This window comes from Scophthalmus maximus, chromosome 1 (assembly GCF_022379125.1).
Source record: "Scophthalmus maximus strain ysfricsl-2021 chromosome 1, ASM2237912v1, whole genome shotgun sequence".
NCBI lineage: Eukaryota > Metazoa > Chordata > Actinopteri > Pleuronectiformes > Scophthalmidae > Scophthalmus > Scophthalmus maximus.
Window position 1 is genome coordinate 25,803,032 of NC_061515.1, and position 22,486 is coordinate 25,825,517.

Here is a 22,486-nt window from a genome sequence, read left to right on the forward strand (position 1 = left end):
AGATTGTTGGTTCAATCCCCAGCTTGTTTCGAGACATATGAGGTCCAGCTTGTCAAGTGTTGGTTGTGAAACTTTGAAGTGTGGGTTTGATAGATCCTCTTGTCATGTCGTTGCATGATATTCAATGGAAGCACTGCCATTTCAACTTATTGCTGAGTGAAGATGTTGAACAGAAACTCTGTAGCAATGTTTTCATTTACATAAATCCTGTGAAAACTAAAAACTGTCTCTCCTTCTGAGTAAGACGGCGGTGAAGTGGTGAGGTTTTAGACTCTTGTGTGAAAGGTTGTCAGATCGAGTCCCACCTCCATTTTATGATTTCATTCAAACGAAACACACATTTAAACTTATTGTCTGCTGCTGCTCGTTCATTCATGAGAACCAACCAGAAGGGATGTGACACCGTGGCGTAGAGGCAATGATGCAGGTTCGAACAAATCAAGGTCCGTGGTTCGACTCCCACCTCTCACGACATTACTATTTATCCTCTTGAATGTCTCCTGCTTAAGTCCACTTTCTATTTCCTTCCAATAAGTCCACTTTCTATTTCCTTCCAATATTGACCTTACATAGACTTCAAATTTCTCTAAACAAGTTGGGAATCGAACCAAGAATCTCAAAACTTCAAATTGACATTTATCTCACTGAGCTACTCAATTGGCACCCAAAAATTTTTTTTTCCCTTTTACTTCTACCTCACTAGAATCCCACGTATCATCAGAGTTTCCTTGAGTTTGAGATTTTAGTGAAGAAGTAGAAGTAGAAGTTCCGGAAAATTTCTCCACTGTCTGGCTGAGTAGCTCAGCGAGGTCGATCACTGTCGTGACATTTTGAGGTTGTTGGTTCAATTCAAGATGGAACGCACACTTCAAAGTTTCAAAGGTAACACTGAACAATCTAAGTTGATCGACCTTAAGTCCACTGTCTATTTCCTGCTAATATTGACTGTATACTTTGGGTCGTAGACTTCAAATTTCTCTAAACAAGCTGGGAATCGAACCAAGAATCTCAAAACTTCAAATTTGACATTTACCTCACTGAGCTACTGAGTCGATATTAAATGTGATTTTTTTCTGTTTACTTCTACCTCACCAATGTCATTTGCTTTCAACAAAACATTCATTTAAACTTATTTCTGAGTGAAGATGTTGAACAGAAACTTGTGTGTAGTGTTTTCATTTACATAAACCCTACACAACACAAACAAGTTGAATGAAAACTTCATCAGTTCGTCCTCTCGAAAGCCGACAGCAACTTGAATGTGAAGAACTGAACCTGAGCTCCAGGGCGAGTGGCTCAGTGGGTGAAGCGGAGGACTGAGGATCTGAACATGTGAGTTCTAATCTTGCATCTGTCAGAGAAACTTTAAGAACCATGAAGAATGCAAACAATCAGAAAGTCAGAGTAGATCTTGGGTAGCATCTGTCCAAGTAGCTCACTTGGTTAAACATCTGATTCGTGTGAATAAGTTCAACTCTGAGAGGTAAGTTCAAGTCTTGCAGGTGAAAAACTTTAGGTCTTCAGATGGATGCACACAGTCATAGAGTGGGTGGGCAGCTCTCATCACGGAGCAGAGGAGCTCACCTGGCTGAACAGACGGTGCAGATCCTGACACGAGAGTTCAAGTCTCGCATGAGTCGCAAATCTAATGCATCTGAGAGAACAGTGTCCTTCTCTGTCTAGACGACTAATGGTGCGGACGTGCAAGCTTAAATGTTTTCAGGAATGTTTTTTTTTCTACGTTCCACATTCAAAGTGCAGCTTGAAGTACAACAAACGTTCACTGAAGTGAGTGCGTCGGGTGGCGTGGTGGGTTCGTTCACGGCCTCATGCGCTGTCGCGTCCTGTTCAAAGTGGTATCGAATCCCGGTCGGTGAAGAGAGTGAGCTGCGGACGGAGATGACGGTCGGGAGGGACCTGGAAGAGATTGCTGAGGGTGAGTATATGAATATGATTGTGTGTATTAACATGATGTGGTATTGTGTGCAGTCGGGGGCGGCCCCGAGACGTTGCAGATGAAGAGTGATGATGCCGGGGGAACGTCAGCCCCCCCCGCCCCTCGGGACAAAGATAAGTAGGGGGTTATACTAAACTTTTATCTGTCAACAACCTTAAAATTGAACTACAGTCCCTCTCTGCATTGTACAAAACAACAGTTCAGTATATGACGTATACTGAACTGTTGCTTTGTACAAAGATCTGGAAAAAAAAGCAGAGAAAAAAGTTAGTAAAAAGTTACAAAGCAGACAACAGAATTTTTTAGAAATTACTATTATAATACTTTTACTTTCCTTTGCATAGAGACTTCTATGAAGAAAAAATGTATTATTGGATGTACGCCAAGACAAACTTTCTTCACAAAGTTTCGACACAAAGGGAAGTAACAGAATATACTAAACAACAAAGTTACTCAACATACTTACGCCTTGATCAAAAAGTTCAACTATATAATACATATTACACATTCATCTTGGTCTGTGGAGGAACATGTACACATGAATCATTCTGAGTTACTGACTGCACCACGTGACCGCATTTTAGCGTTAAATATACTGTGAGAGCTCCAGATTTCCATCTTGGGACCAGCTATGATGTTTTTGGTGATTACAAACTTTGTTTATATAAAACTTTTAACGTTGTGATTTATTCTCCCTTGAATCCACAAACCATCCAGGAGTTCTGGGACCCGCTTTGACATTTTTGGACTTCATATTTTTATTTTGCTACGAATTATTGAGCACATACTTTTTCCTACCTAGACCATGATCAGCAAATGTAAATCCACAGACCATCTAACACACAGGAAAGGATTCACGAGAGGACTTGTGGGTTTTTTTGGTACGATCTCACTTGATGACGTGTTCTTCTCTGCGCGGACGTCGAGCTCCTTGGTCCGGTTGAAGAGGACGGCGGAGATGCTCGGCGGTCCTGCGCAGGGTCAGGCTCACGGTGGAGCGCCACCTGGAGGAGCAAAGGGGCGACGGGTTAGTCTTTAGTTTCCTAAGTTCCTCCTGCTGAGGTGTGTGGCAGTGGGCGCGGTCTACCTGCCTGGCACACCTGATCAGTTCCTCACCTGCTGCTCAAAGGCCGAGGCTCTGCTGAAATGTAGTTGCCTGGCCATCAAAATGGATTCTACTTGAATGCGCGCTAACAAAAGCAGCATTTATGTAGCTGGTGGACAGTGAGTGTGTCATATGATATAACTGTGGTAGCCATGCTATGAAATTGTCTTGAATTCCACAATAAATACTATCAATGTGTGTAAGAAATTTTGAATGGTGCTAACAAATTAAAGGTCTTGAAGAAAGCTGAAGATGCTGAGCCCCCTTTTAAAAAAAACTCACTACGCAGTGTTTTTTTTTTTCAATTAAAATGACTTTTTACAAGAAAAGGGTTTCACGTCGGCTTCAAAAGCATAACACCGTTGCCTAAGAATCACAATTTTGGCCGGAAAATTTACAATTGAGGCCCCTTTTTGGTTCTCCGTCTGTCTTTGTGCTTGAGAATCGAGCGACAAGAAGCGAGTCTGCCGCAGAAACAAACAGCAGACTCAAAGAAAAGACACAAAGAGAGGCAAACAAAAGTCAAACACTGATTTCAGAGCCTAGTTTTGGACATTTCTGCGTCAACCCAGACACAATGTGGGGAATTTCATCTGAGGTTCCGAAAACAATAACAGAACAGAAAAACGACATCAAACAAATTCAATGGCTGTATGTTTTTGTAACTTACAAAGTACTCAGTTTTGGGGAAAATAATCCACCTAATCTATAGACTAAACATTTTTGTACGTTACTGTGATGGCTGTATCCACAACCACAGATGAAGCAAAACAACCGTCTCACCACACAAATGTCAGAATCATTGAACCTATCTGGAATCTGACATTTGTCATTGATTATCACAGGTCTTAAATTGACAGAAACAAAAAGGGCAAGTTTCCTTTAGTATCTTCTTGAATGTTATTTGACACGACACTTTTTTCCAAACGAGCGGCACAAAACTGGTTTACACCGTTTTTGTCAGTTTGTTGTAATATACAATTGTCTTTGTCTGTGAGTTACCGTGTGTCTGCTGCGTCCGTCCTTCCGTCCTTCCTGGTTTGGACAAAAGGTCTGACTGAGGGTGGAGTCGACTTAAATGCAGAGGCCCAGTAATTGGACCGGACCAAGAGATGCATTAGCATTGGGGGGGGGGGGGTTTCTTTCACAAAGAAAAACAAAAACTAAATAATGCAACGTCTCATTCGTGCCATGACTCCTTCGAAGGGAAACTCGGGGCCTCACTTGTAAATGTTTGCGCTTTTTAGGAACGTGTTTACGGATGAGGCCGCTGACATCCACAGTCACAGTGTGAAATGTCGCCAAACGGCCGTGGAGCCTCCTTGATCCGTGCTCCAGGTGGAAGAGCTGAGTGGCCCATTCCAATTGACATTATAGGGGTTGGACTTGGAATGTACTAAGTCAGGTGGAGTGCACAGGGGTGGCGTTTGTTCATGTGACATAAACTATTTAACCCTAAATATTCTTTCATGTATCTGAATCTGCTATATTGTCAGATCTGATAATTCAGCATAGAAGATTTTCCAGTTACACATGTTTTTCTATTTGTGTCCAAGACAAGACACAATACAGCAGAAGTTATTAATCTATCGTCGGTGTCCTCGATGTGCATTATTCCGATCAGTTACACATTTCAAAGCCACCTATTGGACCAGAATAAAAAGGTCTGAGCTATTTGGTCGGGTATTTCAATTTCTGTCAGCCATTGAGTGTTCACCTGGACTTCAACATTCTCCAGAGCTCAAAACTTCAGGGTTGTTCTTTCACACCCTGAACTGCTCAACCAGTCACACATCAGGTCTATTTGCCTGAATACTTAGGTCTTCACACTGATTGTTACACGTACAAATCCTTCACCTCAATATTTTCAAAACTCTTTCACTCTCAGTCATTGATGACTCCGTATCAACAACGCGAGGATTTACATGAGATAGGCTACTTGATGCAAATTTTATGAAAATGCTTCCAAAACCAACGAGTTAATATGAAATATGATTGATCGATATTAAATTCCTCACAAAAAAACAGCACATTTGAAGGCACTCCAGTTTCACATTTTGACAACCTAATGGAGGTTAAAAACCTGGGCTCCAGGATTACCGACAGAGGGCCGCAGACCCCCATGATGGAACGTCCAACCGTCTCACCGAAGATGTGCAACACACACAGACCTCTCACTCTGACGTTCTTTTTGTACTGCATCGACGGACATCCCAATCTTGGTCACTATTTTAATAGGCTCAATTAAATATTAAGTATTCATTTATTTTCATCAAATAAATGAATACTGATTCACAGATTTTCTATACACAAACAAAGATATAGATTTAGGTCTGTTAAATATTTCTCTCGATGAACTTCCTCTGGTAGTTAATAGCTTCATTTACTTCAATAGTTGAAATCATTCAACCCATAAAATTGTTTCAATGTTAATATTCTATTGTAAAAAAAAATCAGTCTCATTCAAAAACTTAAGATTTTTCATAATGTTATATCAAGGCATTTTAAATTATACATAACCGTGTTCCAGCTTTGATGCTACTTTCAATTTTGCTGCTTCTGTGTTCGAAACTTAATGGAACCAGCCGCCACGACACGATCAGCACGTTGTGTTTCGCTTGGTTCGTCGTGTGAATCGTTCTTCGGCTGAATCGTTTGTCAAAAAACCACAAAGAAAAACGATCCCAAAGTAAAGAGATCGTAATAAATGTGAACAAACGTAGTGAACCCAACTAAACTAGGATGACACTCTGCTCAGTAGTTTTTTGTAATACCTGCTGTAACCTACTGTATTATATTTTACAGTGGTCTATCCCACAATGCATTGCGACCAGGCACTACATACAATCTTGTGCTGAATGAAAGAACAACGTATGACAGACAGGAGAGAGACAATTGTGAACAGTTGTACAATTATGAGATTTAAAAAACACAAAAACAGACGTTCAGCAACAAATAAGTCCTTATGACTCTTCAGAAAGAAAAAAAAAAAAAATCTGGTCAAACAGAATGAGATAAAATATGAGAGTAAAAGTTAGACAGATGAGATAAAATACTTGATTTAAAAGTTGTCGCAGATAATACATATTTTCTCTTTATTCATTCAGGAAAATAAGCTACGTGAAATATGTCTTGTTTTTTTGTAAAATAATTCTATAATAACATTGATGTGGAACGTTTTAATGTTGAAGAGAGAACCTGACCTGAGCAGTGTGAGGAGCACTGTGTCCACACACTGACCCAGATTTGCTTTCCACATACGACGAACGCAGCAGAAGATTGTCTGAGTCAGATGATTTCACACCAACAGGGAAAATCTTTTTGTTCACAGTCACAAAACCTCCGGCGAAGTTCAGGACTTCAGTGTCTGAAACCAGCGTCCTTTAGATCCACTGAAGAAGAAGAAGAAGAAGAAGAAAGGAGGCCGTCTGCAAAGTTTGGTCAAATCAGCTGCCCGAGGAAGCCTTCACTGGTCCATGACAAACATTCACTGGACAAGTTTACTCTTCAAATGAGGATTTTAGAAATGTTAAAAAGAAACTTCCCCCCACTTCACACTTACATTGTACATGGCAGTTATTGTTCACATTATGTATCATATGCTGCACAGCTGCAGACAACAAAATGAGGAGAGTACATCGACAAGTAAGAACCCAACATTCATAATAAATATGCAGCACTAAGACAATCACGTGTTGAATAAATCTGCCAGTGTAAGACTACATTATAAAGCTGAACCAAGCTGAAATTATGTCCTATTTTTTAAAAATGACTTGAATGTCAGTCCAAGTGCAAACCACTTCTTCGTGGAGACAGACTTCAGAAAGCTGCCGACACCAACTGTACACACTATGACACGTCCGTGGTCCCGTTACAAAACACAGACAATTACATTTTCATTTTCAGAACCTTAGCTCTATCAATTAGAATATCACTACAATATCCCAACAGAGGAACATGTTGGGATTTCATGCTGAACAAAACTATCTCACTTTCACAGCTTATGTAGCTGGCTTTGGGAGTCGCTCCCCAGTCAGCAAAATGTACACAACATGGCCAAAAGTATGTGGACAGTCAAAATACTGCGAATGTGAAGGGCCGTCCCACTCAGTGATCCAGTTCATCCTGAAGGCGTCACACAAATCAAACAGACAAGGGAGTGTAATAAAAAATAACGCGAATGGAATGTAGGCTTGAAGTTTTTTTTTAAAAGTGCCAAAAATGAAGTAATAATCTAAAAAAAAACTTGACTAATCCAGTGAAATGAATAACCACTGTGGCTCTTTTTGTTTGTTTGTTATCGTCTCTGCACTGCAGCATCCCGTCGCCACTGTCCTCTCTCCTGTCTCCGGCCTCCTCTCTCCTCTCCACGTCAGCACCACTTCTCCTCTCTGCTCCTCCTCCTCCTTCAGGGTGGATGGACAGAACGGATAAACAGTTGTAGTCGGTGTCCTCAGTGCCGCGTTCCCCTCCACGTCATCTGCCGGGACAGACGGTAGAGATTAGATGAATGTCCAGGGAAGAATTCTACCAGAACTCTATTCGTTGGTTCTTGAACCTCAGACCCAGTTCTTGTGCACAAATATAAAAAGTAAAATGATTTTCTTTCACTACGTCAACTCGGTGACAGGCTTGACACAAGTGATTATTGTGCAAGAGTCACAATCAGTATGACTGTGAACTGGTGAAAGTGCACCTGTTGCTCATCGGTCTCTGAACACATGTCTTCTGTGGTTCTTGCTCGGCCTTTAAAACAAAAGAAAACTCACAAAGTCTGGTCGAGACAGATCAGATGTCTGCTCTACTGTAATATTGTCCACTCTACTGTGAGATTGTCTCCTCTGCAGTTAGTTGCTTAGTTCCAGAAAAACACCAAGAACACCACAGACTGTATATGACAATGGACAATGAATTGAATCATAGGGAAGCCTGAATACTCTGTATTGACCAGCAGAGGGCGACTCCACAGGTTGTTTCTATAGAAGTCTATGAGAAAGTGACGCTACTTCTCACTTGATTTATAACGTCAATAAACATTTACCTGAGGAGTTTACAGACTAAATCGCTAGTTTAAAGTCTTCTCCAATACAGAGTGGTGTTCATTTTTGTAAATTACAGTCCTACATTGAGTAAAATAGAAAGCACTGGATACATTGGGACGCGGATATAGATTGACAGCTGGTCCGTCCGACCGGTCCACCCCCGCTTCTACGTCTGGTTGCCAAACACAACATGGTGACTGCATCATTGTTTCCAAACATCTCGGTGTTTGCCCGTCCCAGGTCTACATCGCAGCTCCGGATCTTTCTAAACTAAAACTAAACCGGGGCCCCCGGTAGTTCATTAGACACTCACATTACCTGCAGTGGGCCTGTCGGAGCGATCCCAGCACCAGCACCTTACACTCTCTCTTGGCTATTTTGTCCAGTGAAATAAGGGTATGGTCCGGCGGAGGGCGGAGGGCTCTGCCCGTCGGAGGTCCCACAGGAGGCGCGACAGCCCGACTCTCCATCACACTGCCTGACCTGGAGCAAGCAGAGACACCGTGTCATCAACATGATGATAGACATGGATGGTTTTTCAAATTAAATGAACAACACCAATAACCTAATGTGTTGTAATGTGACACAGGAATGAATGATCATAACGTCCAAGGTAGGGATGCGCCAGTTTGACTTCTTCAGCAAATCGTCTTTTTGTCTATCACAGGTCGTCAGCCTTTCACACGCTTACATGGAGAAGCAAACAACCATTCACACTCACATTCAGTTCACAGCCAACAACTAACCTGCATGTCTGGACAGTGGGGAGGAGAAGATCCAAACTCCACACAGAAAAGCTGAACCTGGAGTCATAACCAGAACCCTCCTTAACAAAAAAAAAAAAAAAAAAAAAGAAGAAATGGTGCACACAAAGGCTCCTCACCTGACGTGGTGCGGTCTGGACGACTGTTGGTGGGAGAAGCTCTGGGACCGGCCCAGGCTCTTGGTCTCTAGCAGCTCTCTGGGCGATAGTGGTGAGCAAGGCCCCACGGGAGGAGCGGACACAGAGGCTGTGAACTGCAGCTTCAGTTTCATGTGCTGACTCAACTGTGGCGTTATCACGGGCAGGACAAGAGTGGACAAGATGGAGCAGCATCAGCGTATGTAGAGTAAACCAAAACTATCACAAGAAAATATTCTTTGCCAACAATAAAGAGGGCGACACGGGTGTAGCACCTGTCTGTTCAGGATAAATGTGTTGTATATATTTTGATTCACGAGGATAAATGAACTGTAGAATAAGTTGTAGGGCGGGAGTGACATAATGCGATGTTCTGTACCTCAAAGAGTCCCGTCCCGAGGATCTGGAAGGCCACGGCGAAGGAGATGGTGGAGCCCTTCCTGCACTGTCCCAGGTGGTTGAGGGGAGACCGGCACACCACCGCTCCCGCCCGGGGGTCCTGCCGACATGGGCGGCTGTGAGCTGAGGAGAGGATGGACGGAGGCGGGGAGCAGGTGGGAGAGGAGGCGAACGAGTAGGACAAAGTGCGCAGAGTTAGATCGAGACAGAACGGGACCTCTGAGCAGCAGTAATTCCATCAACAGCAACACGCTTGTCTCTTTTTTTTAACACTTGATACTGTGAAAATTCACAAATTCCAATCACTTCTACTTTGCTTTTTTTCCCCTATATCATTTAGGACATTGTAAATCAAAGTGTTCCAAGACAAAGGGGGAATGTCAGTGTAAAACATCTGTGCAGAATTTAAAGAGACCTGAAATGGTTAGTGAATTTTTAGCTTAACACCAAATTAACACATTCTAACACTATCTGTTTTTTTCCCTGAGTTTTAATGGATTCATCAAGACAAGAGGCTTCAAACAGTCGAGGGAGGCAAGGGCCCTAGTCCATCTGCTGAGGGCGCTCATGTGATTAGATCAAAAGTAACATCCTTCACTCCAGAGTCCTGGAGTCCCACACTTCTCTCATCATTGAGGAACAGCGCGCGGCCCCAGCTGCCTGTGGGGATCGCTGGAACAGAACTGATGTTCCTCTGTTGTAGTTCCCACCCACACAGACAGATATTAGGTCTCTGTCCGAACACCGTCGCGTTTCTGTACGTCACCGTTCCGTCGGGTCGTTCAGAAAATCAGATAAGTCTGCTGCAGCACTGTCTCGGATTTTTATTCAAACCACATCAATATCACGAAAGACTCCTTAAAATCAAAAAGTCCTGTAAAATCATATCCTAGGTTATCATATTTTTTTTAGCCCTCTATATAATTTTTTTTTTTTATCTCTATAACCTTTTCCATCACCTTATCTGGGAGCCATGTTTGTTTGGGCATTAATGAGGTATTGTTCCTTGTCTCACCAGAACCATTAACAGCATGCCATTGCATTTGTATATTTAATCTTTATATAATCAGGCAAACTCCTTAAAAACTACTTTAAAATCTCTGTTTCAAGAGAAGCCTGAGAACAATTTTACATTTACAGCAACAAAAGACAACACATTGTTACAGACAGCAAGAGGAAAGAACAGATGAAAATACAAAAATGGAAAACTTAAAGCCAGTTGCGAGATTCAGTGTTGTAATAACAACTGTTTGAATTCTCCAAGTGAAATGAGACCGTTCAGTTTCAAGTGGGTTTGTGATTCATTCCATTTAAAAGCTGCGTGCAGGGGAGTGTGAATGCGTGGAATGTGCAAAGTGAAATAGTTGGCGGATCATGTTCTGTAGTTACTGGTTTTAACAGTGTGATGTAAAATAATCTGGCAGTATAAGGCCCTAGATTCGGAAGGAGAGTGATATGATATCCGTCATTACTAATGTAAACCTCTATTCATTTTGTGCCCTTGTTTGAGGTCTCCACCAGGTTTTCATTCAAACATAAACAGAGAGATGGCAGAAAAAAAACATTGATTCCAGGCTTACGTCTTGCTGCTCCAGTATCTCCATGGTTACGGAATTCCTGAGTCATGGGAATTATAAGGTAGAAGTAAAAAAAAAAAAAATCCCCTTCAGGCTCCACTGGGAGAATCTCAACGACTTTATGCAAAAGCTCTATGGAGTTTGTTGTGATGACGCATGATGAAACATGTCCCACCTGGTGAAATTATCAGAATACGCCCTGAGATGTTATCAGAAAACCCAGAGCATGAACCCACATCAGTCCTCTGGCCACATTGCACATCATTTTCATTTGTTTTTATTTTATTAGTATCCAATTCTTCTGGCTGAGAGCTCAGGTCATGTGCTCGGTATAGTAGAAGGCCTACATGAGACCCAGAGGCCTGAAGCGCTTGTAAAACAAATCCTGTCAATCTCGCCTGTGTGTGAAGTTTGGCTTGAATTCAAACTCTGGCTTCTCACTGGACGACGGCCCAGCGGAGTCACCCAGGTGAGAAGAGCTTCTCTCTGTGACTCTTGGTTGCTGAACGGCAGCACTTTACTCAAAACATTCAAACCCGAATCTAGGCCACACATCTTTAACCCATAGGTTGAGTCAAAAGACTATTTGTATTCGCCTGAGGAGCCAAACGGCCCTGTCAGGGATCAGCTACATACCAACTCAACATCTGGACACTGACCCTGCCGTGACCCAAGCTGGATCAGGGCAGCTGACCCCTTCACGCCCCTGTTATTATCCCATTCCCAGGATAATGACATCACATCTGATTCGGCAGGTTACATTCTCTATGCCGCACTCACGTATTACATCAGTTCTCTCTTTTTAGGCCCCCTGAACTGTAGATACTGTACCCTGCACGAGGAGAACAGGCCGTTCAAAGTGAGGCTCTTTCACTTTTAAAAAAGGATGGTCTATATCACTTTATTTGTACTCAATATGTCATTGCGTTTTGCTGCCAAGTCTTTTTTTATTCAACATTTCATTTGTCTTTTTCTGACATAAGATGCTCACCTTTTCTTTTGGCTCACTTGTTTGTTTTTTTGGAGCCTTGATGGTGCGAAAAATCGTGATTTAGATCATGGGTCGTGATTCTAACCCAAAAGATCGTCATCTGATGTTCTGGCCAGATCGCCCACCCCACCTTCTAAGTATACTTTTTGACTTTTACACGGCCATTCTCTTTACCCCATGTGTTGTGGAATATGTGCCTGGCATGTTGGATTGCCTTGAAAAAATAAATGATGCTACATGGGTTCAAGTCAACGATCAAATCAATTTCATTATCTATCACCAACACTTGTTAATAGCGGCACCCTCTCTGGAGTGAAGCTTAGAATACCAACCCATCTATACCTGCATCCCTCAGACATACTTCAGCTTGTTAACTGGCTTTAGAACCCGACATCAACACTTCAGGAGATCGTCCTGGACTTAACTAATTAAAATAAACTCAAGACTAAACATTTAATCATTGTATTCATCAACAATGTGAAACACAAGGACCTCGTGTGAGGGATAAGGAACAACAGTCAGAGGATAAGACTTTGTTACTGTAGTGATGAGACACAGCTCGTGAGCAAGTCCAATCTGATCTGTCAAGATTTCTCTGTTGTGATGTAACTGGAAGAATCAAGAATGACATTTCATTCGGCTTTAATCTTGTAAGTGAAGGGTTTTGAGCTGGTGGTTACAAACCCAGTGCAATTCCTGAAACAAGCAGCCGACAGCGTGAAGGTGGCAGGAAACATGCAAACAAACGTTTAGTTAAACTAAAACCCGACACAGTGCCGTTTTTTTAACCTTGAAATATCAGCTTCAAAATCATTTGGGTGGTACACAAACACATAGTCGGAAGAATGGCACGCGTGTCATTGCCACAACGCTCTCGGAACTGCACTTTATAACTTTGGTGTAAAGTACAAACTGATAGTGCTGTCACAAGGGGCCAAGCCACGAGTGAGGTAAAGATGAATGAATTCATTTCTATGCTTGTGCTGATAAGTGATAATCTTCTCATGTGGACAGGGTTAGGTTAGGGTTATGTGTGTGATGCAGTTTGGAACAGTCGGCTCCTTACCCTCAGAATTCCAGATCAGACGGACGGCCATGAAGTCCTGCAAGTTGTTCAGCAGCGTGTATTTCACCCAGAAGTGCTCCAGAGGCCTGACGGCACTGGGACAGGAAGCTGTCATCACCAGCTGAGGGCGAGCCAAGCGGATCCTGGGCAGCAGGTAACAACTACAGATGTATCTGGAGAGAAAGCAGACTAGTATTTTCACTTCCTCCTTCTCGTGGCAGAGATTTCAAGAAGCCACAGAAGCTAACAATACCATCGAGACAATAGCGAATGTACACAACTTTTATAGATTGAATTTGAAATTATGATTTTAACAGTGTAATAGTGATAGAAAAACGACACCATATGTAAACGAAACCAAAAATCGCTTTCTGCCAAAAATCGCTTTCTGCCCCTTCCATACTACCGGGCATTAAACTTGAATTTCTTTGTTCAAATTGGGATTTTCACGGTTGTCTTCTGCTTTGGACAGTAGCCAGGCGGCTGGCATTGAGTTAGCCAAGATTCTAATTAACACCAGTAGCCAGAAAACGAAGAAGGAGCTTCAGTGTACATACTTTTTTCTTCTCCTCCGTTATCTACAAAGTGCTGTTGACAACGTCTTCAGGAGCAACGTCTTCAAGTATTTTGTCTGATGTATTATAGAATTAAAAAAAAAAAACTTAATTAAGGCCGCTGCCCCTTCTGGAGCCAATCCCGTACAGGGAAACACAACATTGGTCTGAACCTGGATTTAAACCAAGAACCTTCTTGCTGTGAGGCGACAGTGTGAACCACTGCACCAACGTGCCGCAAGGTAGAGATTTGCAGAATAGCGACATTCTACATGTTGGAACAGAAAAGGACTAGTTACCTTGTGAGAGGAAGTGCTGGAGTGTACCATTGTAACACAGCCACCAATGGGACTTCCAAACCCTATGAATACAAATACACAATAAACTTATTTTAACAGAGAATGTGCCCGGAAAGTTCAGAAATGGTTTCATTGTTCCATTATTCTATATATTTTTCAACAAATGTCTTCTACTAACAAGTAATGTCTATGCCAGAGCTTCATTCTTAAATCACATCGGTGACACAGATCCTTCATCAGCATGCAGCCCTACAGCCCTGTGCTGCTGAAAATAGTCCCGCCAACATTGACTATTTCATCCTGTCGAAGAGGCCTTTGTTAAAAACTACACTGAGCAGCTGTTTTAGGAAGTTAGAGCACTTTTTTTGTCTTTTGTCCTCTTGAGTAGGAACCAGCAGGCAGAGAGCCACAGAAGTGTTAGGAAGTGTTGAGAGGGACGAGCAGTTTTGGGGTCTTTTAACGGGATTTGGTGACAACAACAAAAATAAAAGAATAATACCAGCCTTATCCTTTGGATATATTAATATAATTTCTAATTCTAAAATATTTTTATGATCAATTCAACATAAAACCAGGCTTCCAAGAGTCCCAACTACGTCCAAAGATCACATAACGTACTCACTTATCTGGTCATAAAACTTAACTAAAGGAATTCTAGCCTTTGATTTAGTGTATTATCATAAACAGTTTGTAACTAATTTGCTTTCACAACAGAGCACTCGTGACTGACAGAGTGATTGTTCCTGTCTGCTGAAAAAGATGTTGACTTAAATAAAAGAGAAATGAAAGAGGCCATGGTCTTCATCATCGTGGCTTCTCACCTCACTGGAGTCCTCCTCTGCCGTGTTCTGTAGCTGAAGCTGGAACAGGAAGTTCTGTTCCTCCAGCGCACTGAGCGTGCTCGGTAACCGCGACGACTCACTGTCAACCCGATAGAACGAAGCCATGGTGACCTCAGCTGATCGGTGGCTTTGATGGGGAAGCAGAAACAAAGAAAAGTTTGTTAGGACACTGAACGAACATAAAACACAACTGGGATAGACTCACCCATCTGATTATCATGTGTTTCAGCATTTTTTTTTTCAAACCTTTTTCAAAAAACATAATAAAACATAATAATAATAATAATAAAAGTAGAATGCCACTCAGTAGAGTACATACTTCCACCAAGACCCAACAGTTCCCTTGTGAAATCACAGTTAATTTTGATCTGTACCAAATTGCACACACTCCTTGGCGGAGGTTATTTCATATATCAGAGGCTTTGTTGTCAATAGAATGACAATACTACGCACTTTTCACATAAGGAAACTAAATACAATATACAACTGACTGAATAAGATAACTACATTTCTTAAATAAGATAGATCATCGGTCTTATAGTTGTCCCTTTGCATCATGGGGACACAGTAGCTCATCTCTCCCTAAACCACCTGAGGGGAAATATCTTAGTTAATGTTTTAACATCACAGAAAGGAACTTAAATTCAGTTTTTCTATGAAGTCCATATGGTTGAATTGTGTTCAGTTCATAGCCCAAAAATGGCTCCCTTCCTTTTGAAAATGAGAAAAATGAAGACTGATAATTGGTCATTGTAAAGTATATTATACAGCCCCAATAAAGGAATTGTACACTTAATCGTCAGGGATAACAGAGAGTGAGACAACCCTCGTTGCCACAAGTGCATCGAATGTTTTGCAAGTAAAGACGGTAACGCGAGCGATCTGTCGAAAAAATTTATTGAAAGTTAAACCATATTCAGGCAGTGAGATTTAAAGTTTGGAGCAAATCCTTTCAGTGCCCTTACATAATCCAGCTGACAATCAAACAAACAAACACGTGGGAGAAAAAACATAACTTCCTTAATGAAGGTAAAAAAAAAAAATGTTTGTATATATTTTTTAAAGTGGGTTGTGTGAAACTTGCTGCCATAACAACGGAATTTCCCAGCTTGGGAAAAATAAAGTACCTATCTATCCATCCATATGTACTTACCAGACATTGTCAACTACGAGTACTGAACCATCTGGCATCATGGGAAGGAAGGACGAGTTATAGTTGGGAAGGATCTTCACGTCTCTGACACACACCTCCTCCTGAGAGCTGCAGTTCACCACTGTGGACAGAAGAGGTAGAAAGAAATTCGTACAGTTTGTCCAGTCAAATCTGTACATATATCTTTAAATCTGTACATAGTAGTTAAATGTTCATCTTGTTCAGCTCTGTCGCCCTTGTTTTAGTTTGTGTTTTTCAGTGTATTCTGTGTAAGTTCACTGTGAGGCAACCGGAGTCAAATTCCTCATATGTTTACGCATGCTTTGGCCAATAAAGCTGATTCGGAACCAACATTTTTGTACACACCTCATAATAACACATACGATGTCTAACTTTGTGTTTTGTGCCCTTTGCTTCATTGTAGAACTGTGTGCAGCGCTCTTTCCCCTCGCTCTCTGGTGATCGCTCCATCACTTTTTTTCCCCTCACACCAGGAGAAATCCTGCACATCTCGGTGTGCCATCAAAACAGGCAGCCCTCGACATAGTTTCAGCTGCAGGTGTGTGTGTTCCCACGAGATTTGCCCCCCCCCGCGCAGCTACCTCCACAGAGTCTGGGTTTTATACTGTATCCAAGAAAAACAAACGCCTCTTTTTTTTCTTGCTGGTATTTAAGAAAGTCCCTTCTAGCTAACAGGGTCATATGACAGCAGTATGAATCAAGAAAGCTCTTCCATCTGTGCATGTGAATGTGTCCCGCTGGCCTACCTTTGAGAACAGTCAAGTGTTTTCCAGATACCGTCATCTGCTGACACTGGACCATGGGAGGTGGAAGAACATTCAGGGTGGAGTTGACTGGGGTATGGAACGGAAACAAGACAAATACAGAACTGTTAAAACCACTTCAGGTAGTCAGGCTCGTGGTTCCCAGCACGTCCTGTGTTCATACATGATACATGACTGATAGACAATGCACTGCAGCGCTGTGTGAATGTGTGTGAGTGTGTGTGAATATGTGAAAGTCAGCTGTACTGTAAAGCTCTCTGAGTGGATAATAAGACTAGAAAAGTCCTGACAGTTTGATAACCTGGAGCGTTGAAGGGGTGACGCTAAGAGAGAAGGACTTTTTTTCGTACCCTGTATCTTGAAGGTGCTTTGGTCCTGTCTGAAGGTGTGTGTCGGACTCCTGAGCTGCAGAAGAGTCAGGTAGCCGTGTTCCATCACTTCCACCTTCTCTTCCTCCTTCCACACAGTCACGATGATCTGACAACAAACACACAAAAAAAGGACCTCAAACAGTTACATCCCATTACCCGTTACAGGCTCCATATGAGGCTTTCTTTAAACGATAATTCAGATTCATCACAACGTTGGTCTTAGCTTGGTAGTGTTGTTGTTGATGATTAAAATGAGCCTCTTACTTACTAACTTACTTGTATTTAGTACACTGATATAGTGTGCAGAAAAAAAAGACAAGCCCGAAAACACACAGCAGTATGATCTGGATTATTATCAAGGCTTCTTCAACGTCAAATGGATGAATGAAGTGGCCTCACAACAACTATCTAATCCCAGTGCTACTCTTTTAAAGATGGGTTTAACCTAAACAATCTCAAATCAAGCCCTTTTTTTACGCACAACTCTATTTTATATCGTTTATTTGTCACATTTTTCTTATTCATTATGTCAAAGGTGTAACACATATTCACTGACAAGATTACAAAGGTGATTCATCTTCTGGCAGTTAAATCAGGGATATTTGGATATCATGGATAGTTACTTGATTCGTTTCCCACTGCGTAGCAATAACCTGTCACATCAGCGAGCTAACGTTAGGTGTCTGACAATGTTAACTTACGTTGACTCACAAATCCGTTCTGCGTTTCTATGGCAGCACAATGCTAATTTGAGCTAATTTAAAGTTTGGCTGTAGTCCGTGGGCCAAGCAGGTTCAACAACATACACTACTAGCCTGTCTTTTTCAACTTTCTATCCCCAGTCATTGATCGCAGTGAAACTGAAGGCCATGTTTCTCACCTCAGTAAAAAGTCCACTATGTGGATGACAGACTGTGATTGACAGCCGGAGCATGCTGTAGGTTGGATTGAAGTAACTCAAAGGGTGGTCCAGAGTGTTACTTGATTTTGTAAGCTGCTTGGAAATAGCAACATGATCATTGATATATTAATCCACTGCCTGAGACACAGCTTGCACACAAGGCAGAGTTCCCAAAATGCTGGCCACCCCCGTCAGATACATCTGGGATGCATTTTCAAAAGCGGTACAACAAGTACAGTGAAGACACTGGAGGCCACACTGGACGCCTGCACCAGTCTGGGCTAGTGTAAGGGCAACCTCCACAAACTGTAACTGCTGTGCGTAAAATCTGACATTCCAGCTTGGGACTCCTTAATCTGGGATATTGTCACGCACCCTTCATGGTTCACCATCATCTCCAGAGATAAAAGAATTTTACAACAACATTGAGATAAAGTACATTTGCTAAGATATCGTCCAAACATTTGGCTACTGTGCATGTGTCTGACCTTGGCTTTGAGTGTGTTGACCGGCAGCTTGTCCAAAGAGACGGTGAGGTAGAAGATAACCTGGTCATCCAACACCAGAGCAGACTGCAGGATGACAAGCAAACCACACAACGTTCAACATTAAACTTGAGTGTCACTTTGGAGACAATAAGGGAAATCAATTAGGCTACAGTTAATCAAGCAACTAACAATCACTGACATTTGTCATTTGTTTAGTCTATAAAATTACTATTAATCAACATCACACCTCAAAAATGTTAAATGAACAATACGGCTTTCGGTTGTGTCAAATGCAACATGGCTCTGCATGTTAGGTTATGTAGGAAGTAGGAAACCAGTTTGTAAGATGACATTAAAGATCCAACTGCATCCAGTGTTTTTCTCTCCAAAAGTCTTCTTTTATTTTTAGTCCAGTTTGTTTGTCAGCAGGACGACACAAATACTACTGAACAGATTTCTGCAAAACTTGGAGGCAGGATGGGACAGGGACCAAGAAAGGACCCTTTAAAGTAGGGAGTGGCTGTGGCTCAGGAGTTAAAACATCTTTTTGGAGATGTTTTAACAGAGAATGTGCCCTGAAAAGTGAGAAGTGTTTTATTATGCAAAATCATGTTGGAAGGATGGGACATGGGCCAAGAATGAACCCATTACATTTTGGTGCAGGGGGGCAGGTACAGGATTTTTTTTTTAAACTTTCTTTAACATTGAGAGATCAGACCGATTTCCCACGTAATAATGCATGGCTCTTGTTTTTTTATCTGGCATATTTAGGGGACTTATATCTATGAGTGCTTGCAATTTGGTGTGACTGACTGAATCTCAAAACACTGTTGGGTGGTGGGAGGTGCTCTACTGAGGCCCATTGGAGTTTATTTTGTTTTCATGGCTGTCCTTCCTCTTGTGAAGACTGGTAAAGACCAATGAGTCCCCCTGTGCAAGTTCAGAGAGAGTCTATTTTTGCTGAACTGCAGCTCTGTCATACTCAGGACTGTAGCTATGTTCCTCCACTCCCCTTCCCGTTGTTTCCAGTTAATGCAAAAAAGCATCACTTTGTCTGAGAGCAACCTCCGCTCAATGCAACATTCTTCACCCACACGTGCCTCCTCTGTTGTCCCATGTCCTCCGCCCCATCACTTAGCTTTGTGTTAGATCCTCGCCCAGTTGCATATGGTTGTTGGGTGTTAGGAAATGGTTTGAACAGTCTGACGTGACGATTTACCAGCTGTGAAATATCATCAGTTTACAATTTCTAATGACAGTTCATGATCTGCCTCATGGGTTTAATGGGTTCGTCAAATTCTGCGTCTTCACAAGTAGATCTTTTGCACATGTTACTTTCATTTCTTCAATTGCCCTAAATTCACAAAACGAAAACAAAATAACAAACATTTGCATATACTTTGGGGTGCAGAAGTAATATGTCTCATTTTTATAACATTTTAAAAAATCAGTTCCAAAGACATAATTTGGTTGTATTGAGGTTCTATAACCAGTCATTTACAGATTAGTTTAGTCACTCAATGGGTTTTCATGCAAATGTAGCAAAGATTTTTGAGAAATTGGGCAAATAATAGTATTTCCATCCACTACTGTGAAGTGAATATTAGCATTTTTTTCGGGATTTAAAGTGGGAGGACCTCTTTCTCCAGTCAGTTAAATTAAACCAATGCAGAAGATGGAGCATTAAGATGTTGTGGTCGAAATTACCTCAAATTGTAAAAAAAAAAAACATGATCGGAACGTGGCTTTTCTGTTTGTTTGATGTATTAATTAGAGGATGATGAGTCTCATAATTACTCCATCCCTTCGGTGGACGTTTACATAATCACATGATTCATGTACACCATGATTTATTCGTGGTTCCATTGCCCTATTGTCACACTTTGCTTTTATTGCTACACCAACTTGAACTCCTAATTCGAGGGTCAAACCAATTTGTGATATTTTGAAGATTTTTCTTTTAAGGAGGTTATGTTTTCACCCCTGTCCATTTGCTTGTTGGTTTGCTTGTTTGTCAACAGGATTACACAAAAACTACACGGCGGATTTCCACAAACAGTGGTGGCAGGATGGGACGTGGGCCAAGATAAGAACCCGTTCCAGTTTAGTATGGATCAGTGCAAAGGGGTGGATCCAGCAATGACTTATCAGTTTCTTTAACACAGCGGGACAGGGTGTTTTCTGACATTTTCACAGATTTTCCTGGGAATACTGTATGGATCTTGATGGGTATGTGTGGGATATATTGGTTGGTTGGTTGGTTTGTTAGTTGGTTTATTTGTTAGCAGGATTATGCAAAAACTACAAATCGATTTCCACCAAACTGGTGGAGGGATGAGACCAGTGCCTGGGGGGAAAAAACAGTTCCATTTTGGTGCAGATTAGGACTTTTTTGTTTTATGTTTTATGACAATTAAATAATTAAGATTATCAGACCACTTCCTTAATATCTACTATCAAATCTAGTATCTACTCCATCTGTCTTCCCAGAATAATTCTACAATAAGAACTCATGATCGTGCGACCTTTGCAGAGGAATGGGCGCTGAGTGCAATTCCACTTTTGGAAAATGGCACATTTTCAATTTGTGGAACTTATCCACAAATTGAATGTGCATGAACTGGATTTTAAAAAAACACAGAGCCAAGCAGGAGCTTGCCTGCAGCAGTGTGTACAGCTGATGTCTCCTGTGTGCAAACAGACAGACAGACAGGAGGACTGGATCTGGTTCTAAGTCCCTGAGGGCCCCGGCTGCACTTTCAAGTCTGAACCCATTCTGGAGCACAAAGTTCACTGCAGCAGGCAGAACATCTGTGTCAGAGAGGAATCGGATAAAAACAGAAGATTATAGAGAGTGTGGACTGGGGGACAACTGACTGGTTTGGTTTTCTCGTCAACACAGGAAGTGAGTGAAGGTCACTTCCTGTCCCACTGTAGGCACTTGTCAGTCTAATGTCTGGTCGTAACAGTGAGCTGTGATATTACTTTTGAAGTGTTATGGACACACGTGTTAACTACTCATGCCAAATCCATTTTTACCTCTACCGGGTCCCGCCCACCAGAGGCCGAGCTGTTGTGAATGAGAAGCGGGTCGCACCGAGCGAAGCCCCGGTCGCAGTCCGCTCTCGCATCCCGGGTGTCTGCGGTCCCACACTCCCCCTCGCCGGGCTCCTCTTCGCTGCCGCTGCTGCTGCTGCTGCTGTCCGGCTCCGGCGGCTCTCCGCGGCTCTCGGCGACGCACGCACTCGCCAGGGCGGACAGGGACCCCGCCAGCTCCCTCCAGGGCGACGCGCCGGCGCGGTCGTCCCGGAACCGCAGCACCAGCAGCAGCTGGACGGTCTCGCCGAGGTAGGCGTGCTTTCGCCGCGGGAGGGTCGCGCACTTCGCCGGGTCCGAGAGACTCGACGTCGCGGCGGCGGGGAAATACATGTGGTACTCGCGCAGCGACTCCATCACCACCAGACCCGAGAAGCACGAGCGACAACTAACACGAGCCAACCGGGAACCACCTGCAGCATTGTGAACCACCCGCCGAAGTGCGCTGCGTGTCCGCGTGCCGGCAAGAGCAGGCGTGTCAGTGTGTGGAAAACAAGCGCACCTAAACACTCCTCCGCGCCGACAGCACAGATAACATGATAAAGTCACAAACAGCCCCCCGCCTCGCCGCCTTTCATCGGGGGCGACACGACAGGGCGGCCAATGGATCCCCGATGACAGAGCGTCCACCAGACCGAACTAATCGATCCACCGGAAGACAGAACATCCCCAGAGAGCCAGGCTCAGAGATCTATAGTAATAGTAATAGAGCTACAGGTAGTCGATTCATCGATTGCTGAATTATTCGCCAACTCTTTTGATAATCGGTTAATCGGTTCGAGTAGTTTTTGTGAAAAAATTAATAAAAGTCCAAATTCTCTGATTTCATCTCCTTAAATGTGAATATTTTCAGGTTTCTTTGCTCCACTAAAAAAAATTGCTATCTTTGGTGTGTGGACAAAACAAAACATCAACTCGGGGATTTGGGGGAAACGCGGTCGAAACAAACATCCTAGCGA

At 42.5% G+C, this 22,486-nt stretch overlaps 1 protein-coding gene across 2 annotated transcripts; it reads right to left on the reverse strand.

Annotated features, from left to right (window-relative positions):
• Positions 1-6,122: 6,122 nt before the first annotated feature.
• trappc14 (trafficking protein particle complex subunit 14) lies at positions 6,123-22,149 on the reverse strand. Of its 2 annotated transcripts, none has more exons than XM_035634511.2 (12): positions 21,471-22,149; positions 18,432-18,515; positions 17,022-17,148; positions 16,654-16,740; positions 15,887-16,007; positions 14,713-14,860; positions 13,892-13,953; positions 13,039-13,211; positions 9,385-9,527; positions 8,988-9,151; positions 8,423-8,587; positions 6,123-7,542 (listed from the first exon to the last, which is right to left on the reverse strand). In XM_035634511.2, the coding sequence occupies exons 1-12, from the start codon at positions 21,882-21,884 to the stop codon at positions 7,539-7,541; spliced, it is 1,692 nt and encodes a 563-aa protein (XP_035490404.2). In that variant the 5' UTR covers positions 21,885-22,149; the 3' UTR covers positions 6,123-7,538. The 2 variants fall into 2 exon arrangements, with proteins under 2 accessions (XP_035490404.2, XP_035490413.2); XM_035634520.2 differs by having other exon boundaries at positions 8,418-8,587; positions 21,471-22,021.
• Between the last annotated feature and the right edge of the window lie 337 nt (positions 22,150-22,486).